The following is a 22,324-nucleotide window of genomic DNA, read 5'->3' on the forward strand; positions in this document are numbered from 1 at the left end:
GACTGGATACATTACTCTTGATGAAACTCTTTGTGTGGTAATTACGGAGGCATCAGACCGAGAGTTTGAATTTCCCAGAAGCCACCACTAAAGACAATTAATTTGTTGTAATTTAGAGAAACGATACGCTCATCTGTTTAAAACACCACGATTCACGAAGCCACGTTTGAAGACATATATTCGCACCTTCACCGAGATTTTCACATGTATCGCTATTCTCTTTGGCTCTTGTTTGAAGCCTTTGAGTATCTTGTTTTTCTGTCTCGGCGCATCCGACGCCTACATGAGGAAGTTTACATCCATGCATCTTTTGTTTACGTTGATACAAAAATGGGTCTCTATCTGCATAATGGATTAAGAATTTAATATGTAAATAAATTGGCGGAATTTTTCACACTGTCAAATGCACTATTTTAAGAAAGATTTTTTGTTCTACACTTTGAAACGCGGGCTTTATTAAACAACGGATTCTTACTTTTTCTACTCTAATAATTTCTTGACGGGTGCGACTTCGTCTCGAGATTATTAAAGCAATAAAATATATTGCTTAGGCGATACAGATTTTAGTACAATGTAATAAATAGCTCAAAATGATAAATTGCGCCTGCAGTGTAGTAAATAACAGACAATATTAAAACTTTTTATTACTTTATAATAAAATATAGTAGGCTACCACGCCGCAATGCTAATAAATCAACAAAAATTAAGCAATGATGGATATTTAAAAAATAATGACCGCAATGCCTCATGAAAACAAGCGAGAGATAAAATAAAGTCGACAATAAACGTAAAACTTACTAAATAAAATTGATTTTTAGTTCGGTTAGTATTCTAGAAATTGTAACTTTTAACTTGTACTGAACACACAAAGAAGTTAAACAAATAAATTTACATGCAAATTACATTCTAATGATATTAAATAGGGTGACGAAACCATGCTCGCCCTTTTATTCTTTTTTATGTTTTAATGTATTCAAATGAAATCTGGCACGGTTACGCAAGTACAAAATTACACCATGAAACCTACATAATTTTGTTAACCTGTTGTTTCTTTTGATTAATTAACAAAAAATATAAAGAACAAAAATTGGATTTTTTAATAGCTGATTAAAAATGTTTGTGTAATAAATAAAAAATAAATATATCTATATGAACGGAAACAAAACGGGTCCACTGAAGCTTTGATAATTTCTCCTTGTAATTTCGACATAACTAATTAGAGGTTTATTACCACTGATGCTTTTATGGGCGATGAGCTGTAGAGTAAACACTAATTAATGATGAAATTTTGGAATCCAATTTGTAGGCATTGTTAATATTTTAAGAGAGTTAATTAATATGTCAACACGTGCTCTGAAAAAGTAGACATTATTAATATTAAATTTATGAAACATCCGAGATCAGAAATTAGCAATAACCACTAATGCACATGGTAACTCCATTAGATTTGTACAGTTTGCCACAGAATGCAGATGTAGACCTCATTTAGATCTATTGCGTTGCAGGCCCATTAATGCATTTGCATTATTACAGGACATACACATACCTTACATTTACTGCATCTGCTGCAAAACGCATCAAGCGGAGAAGTGGAATTCTAAACACAATTATCGATTCTAATTAAAATAAAGTCGTCAAAATAAACCGCAAAAATTCAGCTTGCTTTACTAAGATTACAATTTCAAGAAGAGAAAAAATCGAGTTTCTATCTCAATGGACACGACAAAGCAAACGAAGAGCAAATTTTTGATTTATTCCCGCGGTGCTTCATTTCAAGCAATTTACATTTAGTCTCGTAGACTACTCTCTTCTATGCAACACAATAAAATCAAGAGAAAATAGTCAAATAGTTGATATAAAGATGAAATTAATTGAAATCCTACAGTTAAATATCCAGGACTTTCAAAACAGTTTTATGCCAGAAGCGCTCCTGGTGATTAATGTATTTGTTCTTATAAATAATGCAAGAAATATACTTCACATTAATTCAAACAATTGCACTTGCATGTTTGTTATACCAACATTGCGTTTTTGTAAACACAAAAATGTAAGATAAATTAACACCGTTTAAAGTAAGAGTGCAACTTGTAATTAGTTGTGTAAATAATAATGAGAAATATTTTAGTAAATGATACAAATTTCCCGTGTTGAATTATTTAGTTTGATTAAAACGTCAGTTGCATCTAATTTTTTGTTACATTGTTCATTACGCAAGTATCCAAAGTTTAGAGTTTTTTTGTAATATTTTGCATGGATGGTTGGAACATGAATAGTTAAACAACTAAACAACTAGTTGTTCTTTTTTCTCGTTTAATTATAAAAAACTTGTTAATGAAATCCAACGCATCTACATAATATGTAAACATACCTCATATCTTTAGCACTTTACGAGATGAAGATATCGATTGCTAAGCAAACTAGTAAAGTTACGTTCAGAATGAACCCGAAATTTAAAGTTCTCTCGTATTTATTTCGCGCACGTCGATCTAGCTTGTTTTCCTTTGCACATGCTATGCTTACATATGGTATTCCTAGCACTTTCTTTTCAACCACAAACCAATATATTATCTGACCAAAGAAAAGTTTCTCCGAACCTTCGTTGCGTAGAGATTAGCAGTCTATCAAGAGATCAAAGCTCCTCTCTGCTATATTAAGCATCAATATTGGCAATAAAATCGTAGCAACAGAAACCCCCAAATTAAAAATTAACTTTAGCGGCTCAATCAATCAAGCGATATGTTCCTAATGCAATGAAATCGTTAACTTGTTTGCTTAATTGTGCTTTAACTTTTCCGTGAATACGAAAGAGGGGAACTTCATTAAGTTGACTCGGCTTTACTTCAATTATGGCTCGATCACACCTGCTGTCTGATCTATCACTTGCGGAACAAGGCCAGACCGTCCTCTTACCCGGGAGAAGTTGTCGCACATAAAACACACACTTCTTCGCCGCCTCTCATAAAAAAGCCACAAAATACAACCTTGCAATATTAGTAGAAGTAGCGTCGGAATCATCAGTCAAATACCAACGGTTAAAAAGTTTCACTGCAATTTCCCAGCACAGCATAAAAAACGTTTAGTTTTAAGCATCGTACTGAAATATTACACTAGGCGCATCCACCATCTTACTCGTCCTTTGAAAACTTTTATTTTCAAATCATTAATAATGGGGGTTGTGTGTCCAAATCTGTCATTAAAATGCGTTCTGAGAGACTAAAAACAAGCTGCATTTCCGGAAAGCTCTTGTGGGAAAATTCCAGGCCTGTGCAGCTTTTGTAATATCCCGAGTTTTTTTATCGAGCTTTATAATTAACAGTTTCGTTTACTACATTATTGAAATATATGGCGGAAATTGCATAATAATTGTGCAATTTTCGTCGCTGTTGATGTTGTGAAGTTCGTTATGTTGTTATGTGATAGAAGCGGAGCTGGATATTAATGTCGAGCTGTCGCCTTTAGTAAGAAAAATGTATTTAAAATTTATACTGAAATATGCATTACAATAAAAGCCGCTTATTTCTGTCACTTTGATTTAGAAGAAGTGTTCGAAAGTACCATAAAAGAGATTTCGAAAAATGCAGTTTGAAAATTACGGTTTGAGCTGACCTAATTTTCAAGATGCGTGCATAAAAAAAAATCAAACTTGAGTTTGGCGTTCTCATTTGAGTAATGAAAGAGGTTGGTATCTATCGAAATAAGAGTTGTAAAGTAGAGTTTTGAAAGTCAAATAAAATTAGTGAAAACTCTTGACTATGAGTTGGTAACTCATTTACCAAAGGCCTGATTTAGTGAGCCTTATATTCACTTTCATATAATAATAAGATAACACTTGTTGCTTTCAACCCCAAGCAAAGGCAAGGAGGGTGAATATTCTCGACGCTTTTCGTCCTTGTCTCAAATTCACGTCGTCGCGATGCTTGTAATCGCCTTATGAATAATTACGTCATAAGGCGCACTTACAGTGTTGTCAATGTATGATCAAGAAGATGGGAGTAGTTTATAAACTAATTACATCCTTCTTTGATCGATGGAGAGTTGAAGCAACTAACAGTCTGAATCCTATTAGCTCAGATCTCTAGACGTTGATTGATGCTTTCGAATAATTTAGTTGGTTTACAAACCCTCGCCACATGAAAAACTAGCGACCAAGGAAATGGAAGTTGCTGCGATAAATGTTCGACTTGGAGCTGCGAACAATGTCAACCGATAAAAGTGCGGAATTTTCAAGCTAGGCAAGTTGCCAACACTCCATTATTATTTTCCAATTGAGATTATCCACAAACGCCAAACATCCTTACCTTAAGTCTCGTACGTATCACACACGAAACAATCGCTTGTTCAAAATTTAATTTCGGCTCGTTACAGCAAAGTTTGCTTTTGGCGCTCTACTATCTCACAGAAGCATCTACACTCGTGATATTTATTTTCCGAATTGAAACTTAACACAAACATCAAATTCACTGTCCGATTAACGAGATTTTCCCAAAATTTATTTGCGAGAAATAAATACGTTCATGTTTGCAATATTGTCAATATTTAATCAATATCGACAGTCATAAACACTACTCGGACATAATTCAACTCTATTTACTCGAATACTGTAATCGCAAGCACGGTGCGCAACAATAAATTGTCTTCTCTGATTATTCTGTCATTTCAAAAATTCTACATCAAGACACATAAAATTCTCCTGCGATGAAATCGCATCGTGATTATCTTTATTTGTACAAATTTATTTTAATTTAGAGCTATTCATCCGTAACCCACTTAATCCAGCTTTTCAGAAGGTTTTCTTCTGTAATAAAACTAGCACGGTTTGATTTATCAATCTAATATTTCAGGGTAGACTTCATTTAGAATCAGTGGCGTTTGTTTATGACTTAGATATTCAATTATTCACGAACAATTTTGTAAAAATAGGTGTCTGACATTAACAGATGAGAATTCCCTCAACAGTCGTTTTATCAAGCGAGGTTAACAGTTTGCATTGACAACATTGTAAATGTCTAATATTTTTCAATTAACTTAATTATAAAGATCGTTAACGATGCTTTATTTTCATGATAAAACAGTGAATAAGAGTTTAGCATGCAATCATTTCGCTTTTTTCTGGTCGCTTCCTGCGCCGTGGATTTAGGTCTTACTATTTTCCAATAATGGACTCGTTAAGAGTCGAACTGAAGTTGTAAATCATCTTCCTGTCAATGGAGGTGTTAATGAATGCCTCCTTTTGAATATTAAAAGTCGCTATATATTATTTATGACTATCTACAACGCTTGACGTTTTCTTTAATGTTCGCATTAACAAACGAACTCATTAGCAAAAACTGACAGACCAGCTATATTACATTTTAATACTATACATTGCAACAAAGTAAAATAAAACCGACGGGAAAAGACGTTATCAATTTGCTTTTGACTTTACCCTGCAATAACGTTTGAGAGTGGAAGGGCGTATATTTACTTCCAAACACGGTACAAGTTTACAACTACGTTTTATAATGATTTTCCGGTAACATAGAAAAATTTTCAGCAAGTGGATTTATCAATAACAGTTTCCGGAATTACTGAATTTGTTTGAAAATTATTTAAAAAAAATCATTAATTGCAAAAAAAACAAAACTAATAATTGCGCCACGAACATTAAAATAAACATCTCCGATTAGTTTCTTCTTTTCACATAAAACTTTAAAGCATCGCATTGTTAAACGATTTAATGGGAGAGGGATGAAAATTTAAATATAAAATAAGACGCAATAGCCCAAACAATGTAAATATTAACACACGAATGGCTAATTCCGAATGGGTCAATAGATTTCATCCACCATATAATATGCAATTGCATAAATTAATGGACTCTTCCAACTGTACCAATGTAATTACGAATTTTTTTGTCATTACGAAAATGAATTAACCGAATTTTATGTTATTTTGTTTGATATTTGTTTAAGCTTATCGAAGTGTGTGACAAAAATATTAATTACAGCTTTTAGAACAATTATCGTCGCGTTAAATTGTACATGTCGCAAAAGCAAGATTGTATCATCGTACAACGGAAACTGAGCTCGACAATTACATTGCACCGAAATGGTGTTTTCATTTTTAATGTGATTATACTCGGTTTGTTTTATTGGTTTATGAAAAACAAACAACTACTTAGACATAATTGCAGCAAACAGCTCGTTAACACTGCAAACACGACCATTATACTCATACACAGCAGCACAATTGGATATATACTGCGTCTGTGAACAAGTTTTCAGCATGTTCATCGAAGATCGAGACAAGGAAGTTGACGGAAATCCTTTACAGCACAGACGTCGTCGAGGTATTAGCAGTGGTAGACTGGCTAATTGCGACAGAGCAAATAAAATGACAGCGATGCAATTAGTTGACATAATTAGTTTATTTATAAATAATCTAAATTAAATGAGGTCGGTTTAAACGAATGCAGTTACATTAACGCTATGCTTTTTAAATTTAACCGACCGAAGTGAATTAGATTCATATTTAACCCGATTATTACCCTCTAAATTGAAAAACAAACAAAAACAGACAGACGCCCACTTAATTTTGGTTTCGGTATTTCGTATTTATCCATCCAAACTTGCCTCCCAACATCGACTTTCTCTGCAATTTCTAAAATCACCCTTAATAATCTCTCATAATTGGTAACTTAATATGCTAATTTTAATAGTGTTAATAGAGCAGTTGGGATTGTAAATAATGCTCCCTCGGAGAAAATTTAAACAGATCGTGTTACCATACAAACAAACTATAAGTGCTAAGCTTAATTGCAATGAATCCTCACAAAGGAAATTTAGAAACCTTAAAAATACTCCTAAGCTGACTGCAGTAAACGTCAATTTCACGGTTCAAAAAACTCAACTTTTAAAGCACTAATTACCGCGGATGTGTGGTTATTCAATACCGTGGAAAGAACGTCGACAGTTCCAAATTTTGTTACAGTTTCAGATTTCAACAATTACAAAGTTATTCCTACTGTTAATTAATTCAAAAACAGAGCGCATCCCCGGGAATTAACAAAAACTAATTTTAGATGTTGCAATAAATTCTTTAAACGACGCAATTGCCGCTTCGGTTTTGACAAGCATTGAGGCCTTGGGACGACATTATAATAATTCTCACCCAAAACCTGAGATCCGCGTTTTTTAACCTGCTGACACTTTTATTGCCAATTCATCTCAGTTTGCTCCCCTTCGCGGAACAACTGCAGTGGTGCGAAACCCCTTCAATTAAACTATTAAATTTAGTAATTCATTTCCAGCAAACTTGCGACAAAAGTGGTAAAAAAACTTGAAATTTGAGACCTTAATAGCCCCCGTTTGATATTTTTATGAGTGGTAATAAATAATTTTGTTGTGTTCCCAATTACGTTATTCGAGCTTTAAATAAACAGTGTTGAGCTTTTATGGGCTAGTTGGAACGGACAGTTTTACGAGAGGACATTTAAAATTTTTGACAGTATTTTCACGTTGACTTTCGCTTGATTTTTCGTGGCAAACTTTTGTTATTTTCCCGGAAATGATAATTAGCAATTTTCTCGTAACGTCCGAAGTCAGTCGTTTCTTTAATCTGCTGTAGCGCAAGACAATTTGATGCTAACGCAACTGTCTCTAGGCTCGTATATACGAGGACGACATAGCCAATTTACTCCAATGACTTTAATGAAACAATCTTAAGTTGTGCCGCAAAATTGGGTGATAAAAACGACAAAACGCTAGAAATATGCAATGGAGCGATCTCTTGTTGACAAGTGCACGCAACGGCGAGATTTCCTCCGAGGCGTTTAAACTTTAATTATTACAGGAAAGAATCACTTCAACCCTAACTTCATTAACTGATAACTTCTGAGTCTGTAAATATTTTATTCTAATGAGATGAAATCTCCGATCGATAATAAAATTACCGGTCTCAACGAACACCTCGAGAGGGATAATCGAAGGTGGTTAAATTTATAATAACTCTGTCTTTGACGTTTTGACAGATTTGCGTCTGCCAACGGGAATAAAAACAGGTGGTCCACCTGCCACTGGTCTTAATTAACCGAAAGAGAAATGATCCAGATAGTGCTTACAACAGAAATGGATCTTTTCGTGATGAAACCTGATTTGAACAAGGCGAAATTTTATATCACGATCTACTCGAATTTTAAGCACTAATCAAAAAGCGCTTATTTTTCAATACCTGTTATAAGCTAGATTGAAAAAATCAATACCAGGTCACAGTAGCTATGACTAAAATAGTTTCGCCCGGCGCATCCACCAAATTTACTACTTTTTTTCAAATTTTGTAGCCGGATCTTTTACAGAACGAAAAACTTGTCTTGGCTACTTGTTTTATTATTTCTGGCAAGTTGTCAAACTTCTTTTCTCTAGGGCCCATCATTTAGTCCACTTTGCAAATGTATTAGCCACAAACCTAGTTCTGGTTAGTTTGTGGTGATCCCTTCCCGGTGAACAGGATCAGGATACATTAATTTACAAGGGACTTGCATTCAATTAGTTGCATCTGTCTTGAGATTTATGCACCAAATCTGTCATAGCTGCTGTTTTGCTTCAAACTAAATTATAAAATTTCGCGACACCCGAAGCGCGGACAGAACTATCGGCAGGAATGTTTCCTTTTCAGGTATTTGTTTAATCAACATAGCAGCGAGATCAATAAAATTTGACGGAAATTTTCTCTTAAAAGATTAATTTTGTCCTGTGTTCATAATATATGTACTCAACTCATTTAGGATCAAATTAAAAATTGAGCATTGCAGAAAATTTCGAATTCAATGTTATGAAAGCAATAAAACCTAAATTAGTGGGCTGAAATTACTTAAATATTTAAAGTATGCTCACCCTTTCCTTTTATTGATTTTGCCGATGTAAATTTGAATTTGTTCTGTTTTGAACGGTACAGTAAATCCCATACCAACCATAAATTAGTTGTAAAAATACCCACAGAACGCACAGCTTATGTTTATTTCGTAGCGTAAATTAATAGAAAAATGCAAACATGATTAAATTATTTTAATCAAATTAGCAATTCAAATAATCGCTCGGCAACGTTGAAATCATAAATTAAGCGTTTCGTTAATTCAGAAATATTTGTTAATTGGGAGAGTGGCGGAAAATTGATGAAAACATGTTACCAACGTCGAAATCGACAAATTCTCTATGAAAATACTTTCAACTTGTAAATTGTAGTGGATGCAAGAAAATGTATTCCACTGTCAGTTCCGAGTTCGATAAACATTCACTTTAAAGCGAACAAATCAATAAAATTGAGAAAATTCCTAAGAATTTATTTTTCGGGTAATAACTAGAAATTCCACTAAGTGCTGTCCTAGCTAGCGTGTAATGGTTTTATGTAGCCCAACAGGTCGGAAGGAAGTTGAATTCTGAGGGATAAAAAATTTACTCTTTGTAGAAAAACACCAGCTCTAATTTAATCTCCTGTAATTTTCATCATTACCTTTCCAATTAAACAAATTACGTTTATAAGATTACCATAATAAACTTCCGGACAACAACGGGTGCCGCCGCTAAACATTTATAATTAAAAATAGCCAAAAGTTATCATCCGAAAAATTAATCTTCCAGGCGCGTTCGCAATTTTCAGATTATTAAACGATGGCGCAAACAATATCTTTCTACGTTCTAGTTCGAGAGCTTCAAAAAATCAGGAATTTAATTTCTGATGCAGTTACTTCTAGGAAAATTTTAATCCTAAAAATCTGCGTAGTGTGATACAAAAGATAATTTTTTCCTGTACATTTTATAATTTCTTCATTCTAATCAAATGTGAAATCTGACGCTTGACCCTACACAAACAGCATGCATATTTAAAAATCTGAAATGAGCAAAAATCATAAATAGAGAATTATATTACGATTTTCATCATCTAAAAGGCTGCCAGATTTAGGCTCATAAATATGTATAATCTGATTACAAGGGTATGACACGTGAATATAATCTGACATAAATGACGAAAAATTTCTTTTTTTTTATTTTTAATTATTTCGTTTTGTCTCTGGGTCTGCTTTTATGACTGAGGACTCGATCGGGGTATTCGGAGTCAGAGGGATATTATTTATTTAGGCAGAAAATTGTAGACCAACCGATACATCATTCTGCATACAAAAATTATGGTAGGACGTGCCCAATTTATATTTTAAGGGTGGGGATGATAAAAACAATACTGATAGTCTTCGGGGTTGGAATGTTTAATAGTAACCCTAAAAATTGCTGAATCGACCCGCATAGGAGACAGAAATTAATGTTTAATTAGGGAAGTTTCCCCAGCCAAATTAAATAATATTTCAGGCTTATTGCCGAAGCTTTTTAGTTGCCTCAAACCCACACTTCTTGATTTTGTTTTTAAAAGTCACCCTATCAAAATTTATTATTTATTTGGAGAATTCTTCCGAAAAATTAAAAGCAAACTCTTTACTTAATTGTATATACATATAAACTTCACATGCATGTTGGAGTTGTATTCAATTTAAAACTGGTTACTAATATTGAGAAACTGTTCATTTAATGAACGAATTTTCTTTATGTTCACCTCGGGCGGCATCAGCGAAGCGAAAAAAATGTGCAAGATAAAATTTAGTTTAATTTTTACGATGGTTATCAACCCGTTGCTTGTAAAATAAGTACGATATTAACAACTCTAAACCGACCTTGTTAAATGAAAATGGCAATTATCCGGGTATAAAAAAAGCAAGAGGTCATGTTATAAAATATTATTTCCTTACTTAACCGCGCGCTTTATTAAAGCTTATCTTCGAATTTATCTCCTTACAATAGTTGAGAAAAAAGTTGTTACATTGCTATAAAATAATTATGCTCGGCGCCTTCGCCAAATAATGAACATAAAACTAGATTTCTTCCTCGGATGATAGAAAGTTTATAGCTTCGAGCTTCCGAAAGCACTTAATCCTATTCACGGAACTACAAAAACACAAAATAGCAATATCACAATCGCTGTATTATGCCGTTTATTTGACTTTAACACAGTGTTGTCAGCAATAGGCTGTAAGCTTGAAATATTAGAGAAAGAATCATACATCAACGTATTACGCATTGATATATGACCGTAATTAAAACCGAGGAAAAATCAAAGATCCGAAATATAACTTTCAAAGGGACAATTTGTACAATAGCTTCAAATATTTCCTTTCAACACACCTGTATAACTTCATTATTACTTCGTGCGCTATTGTCCCCATATTCGAGAATTAAATTGACACCGCTGTAATTAATTAGTATTAGTTTGCCTTCACTTCCGGCGAAACAAAACGACTATTAAAGCGCAATATCAATACAAAGTTTCAGGTGATAGTATAGTGTTAATAGATCGATTGATGAGCGCAAATAAAACGTCGAAATTGGAAATACTTCAAACAACCTGCATTTACTGTGATATTTGCGTTAAAGACGTATTGCGAAGACAAAAGTAAATTACTTTGCTTCTTTGTCATTATTTCAATTTATTCGGTTTGATTATTAGAGAACAACACTATTAGTCTCATTTATGAATCTCACCGTAAAACTATAACAGAGAAAACTGGTAATAAAATATGTAAGTATTTATAAAACTGTTCTGTTTGAAAATTGTATAAAGCTAAAGTCGTTCAATTCGAAACATTTATTCAACAACCAAGACAGTACAAAATGAACAGAATTTTCATCGGTCGTTAAAAATGGTGGATGCGCCGGATTTGGAGTTCATTTTAAAGGTTCTACTTCCATCGGGGCATTTTTATAGCTTTCACTGAAATATTAATGAGCTGTCTAGTTACCAAAAAACCCCAATTGGTTTAAAAACAATTTTTGAATTTCGACGAGAACTAACCAAATTTTGACTGCAAAAATAATTAATAAATGAGAGGTAAAATCCAAGCGCAAAACAAAAGTTCAATATTTATTTTGACCGAAATGTGAAAAATCGGTAATATCTGGCATTCTGCACATTTTAAACTGACGCTACATTTGAAAAGTTCACTGTTTAATAAAGTGTGGTGGTGTGACTACAAAGCAAAACTAAACTAAAATTGCAAAGGTCATGGACAGGAGGGCACAAATCTCACAATAAACAGTGCGTTTATCAAATAACAAAATTTTTGTTGTAAAAGTTGGTAGCTTTGAAGAAAACGTTTACTTTATTAGCAGCCGTGAAAAAGGCTTTAACACGTTTTCGTACCAATTCAACTTTTACTAAAAACATGTTCAGGCCTGAAATATTGAAAATAAAAACGTTTTTCGTAAATTACCAAGTCTTTTGTTCTTTTCATGTAACGCTTTTTATTGGAGCGAAACACCAATAAAAGCTTTTGATGAAATATCTCGTCGCTAATAAAACGCTTGAAAAATTTCTGTTTTTTACGATGGCTAAGTTCAGGTTTATGTGAGAAAACTTACCACGTGGATCGCGTCGTGAAGGAGAGTTTACACAATGTGTTTCACCCGCGACGCTCGAGTTGCTACTGAAGGAAGCATCGGACGCATCCTGTTCAGGATGTCTGATCTATCCTGCGTTGCGCTTGTGTCAGGATGATATCCAACCACATAAACAGTTCTCTATTTCATATACCTACATAAAATTGAAACCGCTATATCACGCTGCAATTATTAGGCTCCAAGAGATAATAACCAATTCTGTTGATTACTCAAGTGCACCATAACGCGACACTTTTAATTAATTATCATCCTCTATTCTTCCATTTTGTATTTGCTTAATGAACGAAGCTTTTTTGTTTGTTTACGCTGCAGGATGGAGAGATTTTACTTGGCTAACATAAAATCGCAAATATACCGTTTGGACCAAATGCGGTACATTCGGACTTAACGAGAAATCGCTCTCATTTTATATTTTATTTAACTTTGCTCAAAAGTCACAAATAGACTGACTGCAGCGGAAATGATCTTGGCTCATTAAGTTTATTCTTTGTTCACATTTTCAAATTTCTATCCATACTCTTATTTATATTCCATTCAAATCTTGTTAATTTTAATGTCACCAATAATAATACACGCAAACACATATTTCCACTGATTAACTTGTTCAGAGAGTAATCATACGACTCAATGAACATTATCTCAACCGCAGTTAAAATGAAGTTCTGTAATTTATTTATACAGCGTAATCTGATTTTTATCAAGCTCGATATTTTTCAAATATTCATGTTGCACTAAAACAGAAATGCATTTTTTGATCCTATTAGGAACTTGGTTTTCTGTCTGTGGATGTTAGACAAAAAATGCATTGATAAAAAACGCCGTAAATTCTCCATTGTCAAGAATCATCTGTTCATTAATTCGAATTAAACTAGACAGGACACTGGACACTCGATACACTTAATTAGAGATGAATACTCCGCAAAATATCATCTATCCGAGGACAAGCAAATGAATTGCTTTGACTATTTTTTTTTTTTACTTTTTAGCGTGTTTTTTTTACCCCTGTGTACATTTTCATTGTCACAACACTCTAACTATGCAAGAGCTACATTGTTATTATTGTGACAAATGTATGGAAAATACATCAAGCGCACTTTTCTCTCCTGTTCTACTTTTTATGACGGAAGTTAGAATGCCCGTCATGGTTAATAAATTTTTGGCGCCATATAAATAAACGATTATATTCACTTACAATGGAATTCATTTGAATACACGAACAATGGCGATTTCATAAAACAAATATATGGAACTTGAACAATAAAATCCCTTAAAAAAGCCGAGGTGTAAATAATCCCTTCATTACTAAGTAGTCAAACTTGAAGTACTTTAAAACAATAAAAAAATCGAGACATTGCTATGTTAGCTTCCTTGAAATTGCTCAAACTGTGCGAAAATTCTTTCCGAAAATCCAAAATTTATTCATAAACTTTCGCCCGCAGCGGCAATTGTGACGTAATTAAGTGTGTCCATGCGGTCTGGCCGACTAATGAAGTCGTTTAAAAACAAAATACACTGTACATTTTACATGCTGGCGTGAAAATACCCTTCCCGGGAGGGTGTAGAAACACTAATATCTGCAATGTTAATGTTAAACGCGGGAGTTTATTCTTTTACAAAGTTCCTATTGGCTCGTCCCAAAGATGGAGTGTTGGAGAAAATACAGTGGTGCTGCTGGCGATTGACCATAGTTGTGAAAATAGGGCGACGTTAAATAAACGAATGCAAATGTATTGTATATTTTACAACATCAAAGTTTGTTTGCACACTTTAAATTCGTTTAGAGAAGAGACGAATATTTTAGGGGGAGAAGTAATAATATATTCACTCTAGTGGAGTTTTTTTTTAAGTTTAATTTACATCAGTCTTTTGTTGAAATGAATGAACATCCCTACTTTTTTGTAAACAATACAACGTAAAGACAAAAGAGTTTAAATGTGATTTATGTACTTCCCCCCATTAAACCAGAAGTCCTGAATTAAAAGTATCGATTTGCACCGTGTCAGTCTTTTTTATAGCCTGTTCTTAAATCGGAACAATAATAATGTCGTGGCATCTACAGAAACTAATCAAACAGTAAAAGTACTTGTACTGCATTTAAAAGAGCAAATAACTTTTTTATTACAGTTAATCACATAAATTTAGACGATAAATTTCGGGATGGTGCTAAAAAAGCTACTATTAGTATTGGCTGCTTTCGTGCTATATGGGGCGTAGGCCTATTTGCCATTAACTTGCGCCCTAAACAAACCAATTGTACTTTCAGTAAATCCCTTGTTGTACTTTTCTAAAACTGTTCCAAGTTATTAAAATTGCAAGGAAATAATTTGTTTTAATTGAGGCGTTAGATAGATGGACGTCCCTTCAGAGGCCAAAAAGGAGCGTAATTATGTTAAAGTAACTAATCAAAACTTTTATGAAATATATGCAAATGCGGGATATACAAAGAGCAACTGTGGCAGAATAAAAGAACTTGAATCGATGTGGTGAAATTTAATTGAGCACGAGCCCTAATTCAGTTGTTTTTAAACTTACAGGACATTTGAGCACAGTTTTGCAAATATGCGATCTAGCTTAATGTTTGTTTCATAAAAATTGCCATTTTTAGATTTTCTGGATTGTATTTGGGCATCCATCTTTAGCGAACTGGACGCCCCATATTTTTGTGTACTATATCAATCAAAAGAATTGCGTTAAATAAGTACCAATATCTAACGTTTGTGCCACAAATAAGCTTGATATCGACTAAAATAGATTTACATAGTTTTAGCCACAATTTTTTTTATAATAAACATTTTTTAAAATATGAGAAAACCGATGGCGAAAACCGCCCTTTGTTGTAATATCTAAGATATGGAGCACGAATATTTCCAGACCTTCAAAATTTTGATCTTGTGGCCACAACTAAAAATTTTAATTGGCCATAATTCAGTTGTTTGTAGACGTACGCGAAGAATAAGGATACTTGTTGATTTCGCGTGAAAAAAATTCAAAGGTGCAATGAGTTTGATAAATCGGAGAGCTAAGTGCATTTATAAAGAGATTTACCACCATTTGTTTGTCAAGAAAGAAACGTAATGTGAATGTGATATTATTAACATATTTAGTTTCTAATTTATATAAATTTCTTATTGTTTATATCACCGCGATTATATTGTATTTTATTACAATTTATTGCTGCAATCATATTCAGATCTCAGACTTATTAAATTTAGCGGTAGGTAGTCTTTTCTTCACTAACGAAATTTTGTTTAGTCATGATGCAAATATATTTTTATAAACTAAAAATGAATTGTAACTTTCATAAACAATTATAAAGTTTAACAAAATTCGTCGTTTTACTTACCTTGAAACAGAAATACTCAGAAGAACTAAGACTAGTTGATTTAAGACAGTGGCGGACCTAGAATATTTTACCGTGAGGTACCAGTGGGTCCATATACAAAATTTATATGAAATGTACATAAGTTAAGCTACACATAAAACTTACAGAAAAATTGTAAAAACTTATAAATTACCGAACCGGATTAAAAAAATGTACATTTGCAACTACAAAATGAAATTTTTTAAAATTTGTCTCAATAATCTTATGATTTGGTACAGTTAATAAACAAAGTTTAGAAGAAAATACCCGCACTTTCATGAATCATAAAGTTTTCGCAGTTTGATACATTTAAAAAAATATGTACGTGGATATGTGAGAAAATTTCTGGCTTCTTTATAAAAAAATTAACACTTTGGACTTTTCAAATAAATCAGTAAGTTCATTGAACAAACCTCATATCAATAGCTCAAGTAGTTTATGAGATACAAACAAAAATTGGAAAATTAATTTTTCGTAAGGACATGAAATTTTCTAAGTTGAGATAAGGCTGACATCTTAGCGTATAAGACGCGAGAAAAACAATGATGAAAATCCCATTGATCTCTCTATTTGTCCTAGTTCCGGAGATGAGGCTCCGAAAATAGCGAAATTTAAAGACGGAATTCATTCATACTACGAATTGTTTAACTTAATTATGAATTAATAAATAAAAAATTATAAAGTTGCAAAAAAAATGCCATCTAATGTATTCCTTATGTCAAAGAGACGTTTATTTTATCTCCAATGTGTTCGATCACCTGATCGCAACGCATTTGGGTGTGATAAATTGGCTATTTTAAGGTTGGAAGACAATATATCTAAACGGTTTGAAACTTATCGATAATACCGAAAATGCTGCATAGAACCCTTTCACGTGTTGAATAATTCATCACAAGCCGTCATTTTATTATTTGGTGTTTACTTTCAACTGCATCGATATTCTCCAGAAACTGTATGATAAGTAATCATTTTTCAGCGCAGTGAGGGGATAAATTGAGATTACCGTGGAATGCCAGAAACGATTAATATAATATTGAGTGGTAAAAAGTAAATTCCAGCTTGGGGTTTCAGTCGAGCAATTACGCTCAGATCCAACGCTTTCGTTATCACTTCCTATCCGTTTTATTCCCTTCGCCCCAGTTTGTTTTTATTTTTATAATTCCCTTAAATACATGCTTCGTTCCGGGCCCTCCTCGAATCCAATAAATCCTTGTCCGTCCATACCCGCATTAATTTTTAATTTCAATTTTCTTTTCGGCCTTGAACAAGTATAACGTCACTACTTCTCAATTGAATTTTAAATTTTGAACTTACTTCTATAAAGAGCAATTAAATGAGACAAAATGTATGTACAAAAGTTTAATGAATACAAAATATAAGTTATCAAAAAAAAAAAATTTTAAGATCATATTATATCAAAACTAGAATTTTCAAAGGTTAAAAACAATTAGAACGAACCCCGAGCAGCCTAGTTTCTCTTTGCAGGAAACTTCTGGGTACCATTCCCACAGCTCTCCAGTCTTTGATTCTCTTTATTGGCCCTAAAAACGAAAAATTACGAATTTTAAAAACATTTTTTGCACTTACTCTGAAATCTGGTCCATTAATTTTTTGTAATTCTCGCGCAGTTTATAGTTCTCTACCTTCAACTTCTCTATACTTTCCTTATAAACGATCTCATTAGACTGTACAGTCACAGCAATGTTTTTATATGTCTCATAGCTCCTGGAAGAACAAAATTAAAAAAAAACAACTTCAAAAAAAAAAACTTACGCCATGACTTTATTCAGATTATCCCCCATTCGTTTGGTCATTAGTTTTTCGGATTTTAGTTTAGATTCGGTGTCGTTCAACCTGTGCATGTATTGGTCCAAAATTATGTCGGCTTCCACCATACATTTCCTGAAAGAGAATTCATTTGATAAGAATTTTGATTTTGAACAAAAGCACACTTACTGTAGGTTTGCATGATCGTCGTCTTTGGCGGCTAATTGCTCGCGTAGCTTCTTTATCTCAGTTTCAAGAAGCTTAACTTTATCTTCTTCATATCTCGGTTTGTTTTCTAAGGCCCGTTCCTGAAGCTTTTCTCCACTCGGATTTACCTTTACTTTCTCAGGAAACAGCTCTAAAATTTGCCCCTCCTTGTGCTTGATGTCCACAAATAATGTGGCAACGGCTTGTTGCAACCGATTGATATCTAATTTTAAATCCAAATATTGTTCATAACCAGGTAATTCCGTCTGAAAAATTAAAGTCGGTACAAATCTGTTTTTTGGCACTAGTTTCGCAATGAATCAGAGGTCGGTATAAAAATACACTCACATCATTATCATACTGTTCCTCAATGTGACGCAACTCTGCATTTGGCGAAGAGTAAAGATAGTCCATCTGAAAATGGGATATGAACAGTCAACTTTACAAAAAAAGAGCAAAAAACGTTTTAATTATTCTGCCCTAAATCACGGCCAACGATCAGACTTGTTGTCTCGTGCACACATCGCAACATAAATAAAATATTATTAGATCAAAATGTCACACCCTTACGTTACAAAATTACATTGGTGGGTGTAGCGTAGCCGGTGTCATTTTTTATTAAAATACAAAAACAACCATGAATGAACGCATCATTGACCAAAAAATGATAAGGCAAATTTTAATTAAACGTAGTCGGAAGTAGTTAGGCGGAAATAAGGCAATTTTCACGCTGTGTCGATGGAAATTAGAGATTATTATAATATTTACCGAAGTCATGACAACACCGCTGCTCAGGCGTCTCCGCGGCAGTGGCTGGAGATCTAGATTTTCATCTGCGGCGCCTCCGACACGTTCACTCTCCTGAGAACACCAAATAAATAATTTATAAACTCCATAATTATTTTCTTACATTTGTCGAAAATTCGCCAACCTTTTCAAATTCAGGTTTTTCGAATACGTTGTCCTTCAAGCTCTCGTCCTCTTCAGTCTGTGCAACAGGAACTTCTAAAAGAGGGCAGTTTTGAGATGCAATTTCGTTCTCAGCAGCCACTTCTTGAATTGAAATCTGCTCAACCTGCTTATCTATTCCTATAATATCAGTCTCCATATTAACGGAGCAATCTTGACTAGACTTCTCTTTCACCGGCGCAGGAGCGGAAGAAAACACGAGCGAACTAATTTTTTGGACGAAGTTGAAAACTCCACTTGTGGTTTCTTTTTGTGCTTGTTCTTCAACTATTTTTACTTGGTCCTCTGCGGTTATAACCTGCTCTGCAGGTCCTTTATTATGAGGTGAATCTGGTGCTTCAACAGAAACATTGATTTCAATTGATGACTCACAATCTGGCTCAAGTTCCATATCGGAAGAACATTCACTTTCAATTTGACTAGATTTATTACCTTCGTTCTGATCATTCGGAAATTCAGAACTTTCTTTCTGCTCTCTATGTTCACTTCGCACCACTTCTTGGGAAGATTGATCAATCTGGACAAAAATATCCACAAAAGTTTCTTTGAGTTCTCCTACCAACAAGTTCTTTTCCTCTTCTGTAGTTTCCTTTGTTTCTGGAACTTCTTCACTAGTCTGAGACTGAATGTACTCTTTCAGTTCTGGAATTAGCTTGGACAAATCAGTACCTGTCTTTTGCTCTGCAAAGTCTTTCAGGTCTTGATCCAAAATAACGTTTTCGACTTCTCCATTTACTGTTTTATCTGCATCTTTTATTGGCACCTTTTCTTGATCTTCAGTGTGAAGACCACTTTGACCATCGACCTCTTGTGGTTGCTGCTCTGCATCTTCCGCTTTTGAAACTTGCTTTTCTAGATCTTTCGCCACTTCAACAGTCGGAGAAAGTGCGTGGTCGGTAATTTTTATCACATCAATTGGCTCTTGATTTTCAGCATTGAAAGTATCGTTCGAAACAAAAGTTCCATTTGCGACGTTTCCTGCAAATTTTGTTGTCTCCTTTTCACCCTCTTCTAAAGTCTGTTTTGCTTGGTGGTCGATGTTTTCCGCGTTTTGTACCTGTTTTTCTTGATCTTGATCTTCTTGTGTAGCTCCAGCAGTCGCAGTAAGAGCGTGAACTGTAATTTCTTCCGCATCAATTAGCTCTTGATTTTCAGCATTAAAAGTTTCGTTCGCGACGTTTTCTGCAGATTCTTGTATCTCCTTTTCACCCCCTTCTAATGTATGTTTTGCTTGGTGGTCTTCATCTCCCGCTTTTTGTACCTGTTTTTCTTGATCTTGATCTTGTGTAGCTTCAGCAGACGCAGCAAAAGCGTCCACGGTAATTTCTTTCAGATCAATTATCTCTTGATTTTCAGCATTGAAAGTAACGTTCGAAACAAAAGTTCCATTCACGACCTTTTCTGCAGATTCTTTTGTTTCCTTTTCAAGCTCTTCTAGAGTCTGTTTTGCTTGGTGGTGGTCGACGTTTTCCGCATTTTGTACCTGTTTTTCTTGATCTTGATCTTCTCGCGTAGCTCCAGCAGTCGGAGTAAGAGCGTGAACGGTAATTTCTTCTGTATCAATTAGCTCTTGATTTTCAGCATTAAAAGTATCGTTCGAAACGAAAGTTCCATTTACGACCTTTTCTGTAGATTCTTTTGTTTCCTTTTCAACCTCTTCTAAAGTCTGTTTTGCTTGGTAACCATCGATCTGTTTTACTTGATGTTGATCTTCTTGTGTAGTCGGAGTAAGAGCGTGCACGTTCTCCATGCCTGGAACGCTGTTTTCTTGATCCTCTTTACCATCCTCAGACTGCAAATTCTTCAAGTTCTGAAGAGCTACATCCAAACTTTCAGGTAGATCCAAAACTTCACCATTTTCAAAGGAAAAGTCAATCTCTGACTCGAACGTGGAGTCATTTCCAGTTGAAACAATTTTTAACTTTTCAAAGGCGGAAATCAATGTAGAAGGACTGAACGGAACTTTTTCACCTTGAAGAGATTTACGTGCCTTGGGACCCAACATCATAACTTTGGTCTAAATAAAAAAGAATCAATTTTGAGCGTTGGTAAATTTTCTTTGTACCTTTGGTGGTGGTTCATCATCAAGGGAATCGACAACAAAAGAGTTTGAACAGGAGAAAAATGCTCCTTCTTCCAACTTTCCAAATTCGAACGTGGTATTTGGCTAAACACATGAATTAAGACTTAAAAAAAATATTAAAAATTCACTCACTGAATGCACATCACCATCCTCAGTGTTGAAGTTAGCACGTGGTGAAGGAATTTTTTCAACAACTTCGTTTTCCGTCTTCAGCGGTTCATGTTGCGATGGAGCCTTTAATAACTAAATTAATTAAGTTTGTTTAAACAAGAAGTTACACTCACTTCAGTGTCTCTGGTTGGGTTTGGTGCTTCAGATTTATTCTCAACTCCATGATTCGCTAGCTCAGACACTTCTTTTTCAATTAGTTTTTCAGACATTGTCCACAATATTTTTTAATCTACCAGAGAAAATTTTCCGATGACGTCCAACTTTAGCGTCGTAAAAATAAAAATCCTTCGTGTGTTTTTAGTTTACTTTAAATTACTTTACAATGTGCACATTATCTATTACGCATTAATATTGACCATGTCTTTACACAATCAAGGCGCAATAATTAGTCTGACTTGGGAAATTTTCTGTACCGAATTTACAAAAACTTACGCTGGATAGAAGTGACAATTACCTAAAGCGAGAGAAATTGATAAGTTTTTCAAGCACATTTATCGTCCAAAGACAGTTTTTATGGTTTCTCCTGTTTTTTAGACCTGGGTACTATTTTAGGTTACATGGACACCGTACCACAAAAATGTCGTTTCACTGATATGTCACTACGTAAATTTAAAGTGTAACACCTACTAGACTTACGAAATAATAAAAAAACTTAACTTAACACTTCACAAATTAACAATTTTAAGACAAGAACTGTTCGAACAAAACGCACAGCTTTAAAACTTGCAACAGTCAAATTTAAGCGTTAGTTTGAATCAAACGAGCGCAGCCGTTGCCGAACGAAAATCCCCGAGTCTGACGTTTTGGTAATTTTAGAAACAGACTCTGGGCCACAAATCTTCGGGGTTATTACACTAAAAAGCTTTGTTTTACGCAAATTGTTTAACAAACAAATTTTGACACTGTTTAAATTTAATTTGGGGAAAATTATAGCGGTCGTAAAACTGGTTGCCTAACACTAATATCAAAATTCTTTTTGCGGTCCGACCAATCATATTGCGTTTCAATAGCGCTTTTTTTTAAATAGTTTTATTCAATTTTAAGTGTGCCACAAGTGGCAATTTTTTATTATTGTTCTCAAAAAGCTACTGTGAGGGATATTGTGGCTCAATATGTGGTGTCTGTTTCGGCTATTAAGTTTCAATTTTGCCACAGGAGGCTATTTCCGGGTGAAATACCGAAAATTTACTGCTGTCATATATTGTTTCCGGAACAGCACAATGTACTGAAAGAAGTATAAATCTTATCGGTTTTCGGTTACAATCACAAGAAACTATTTTTATAACTCAG

The 22,324-nt window shown here is 34.1% G+C and overlaps 2 protein-coding genes across 3 annotated transcripts in view; both read right to left on the reverse strand.

Moving 5' to 3' along the window:
- Dscam3 (Down syndrome cell adhesion molecule 3) overlaps positions 1-12,498 on the reverse strand; it is a 70,328-nt gene extending 57,830 nt beyond the window's left edge. For both annotated transcript variants that reach the window (XM_088046881.1, XM_088046882.1), the window contains exon 1: positions 12,438-12,498. The gene's annotated coding sequence lies outside the window, so the exon portion shown is untranslated. The remainder of the gene's footprint in view (positions 1-12,437) is intronic.
- A 4,685-nt stretch (positions 12,499-17,183) lies between these two features.
- Positions 17,184-21,824, reverse strand: LOC148167382 (uncharacterized). Its single transcript, XM_088048221.1, has 10 exons — positions 21,148-21,824; positions 20,996-21,097; positions 20,846-20,947; positions 18,722-20,797; positions 18,580-18,672; positions 18,160-18,225; positions 17,794-18,077; positions 17,611-17,739; positions 17,425-17,562; positions 17,184-17,378 (listed from the first exon to the last, which is right to left on the reverse strand). Exons 1-10 carry the CDS (start codon positions 21,241-21,243, stop codon positions 17,306-17,308), a joined length of 3,159 nt encoding a protein of 1,052 aa, XP_087904347.1. The 5' UTR covers positions 21,244-21,824; the 3' UTR covers positions 17,184-17,305.
- Positions 21,825-22,324: the final 500 nt, after the last annotated feature.

This window comes from Gnatocerus cornutus, chromosome 10 (assembly GCF_029298725.1).
Source record: "Gnatocerus cornutus isolate USDA-ARS CGAHR chromosome 10, icGnaCorn1.1, whole genome shotgun sequence".
Classification (NCBI taxonomy): domain Eukaryota; kingdom Metazoa; phylum Arthropoda; class Insecta; order Coleoptera; family Tenebrionidae; genus Gnatocerus; species Gnatocerus cornutus.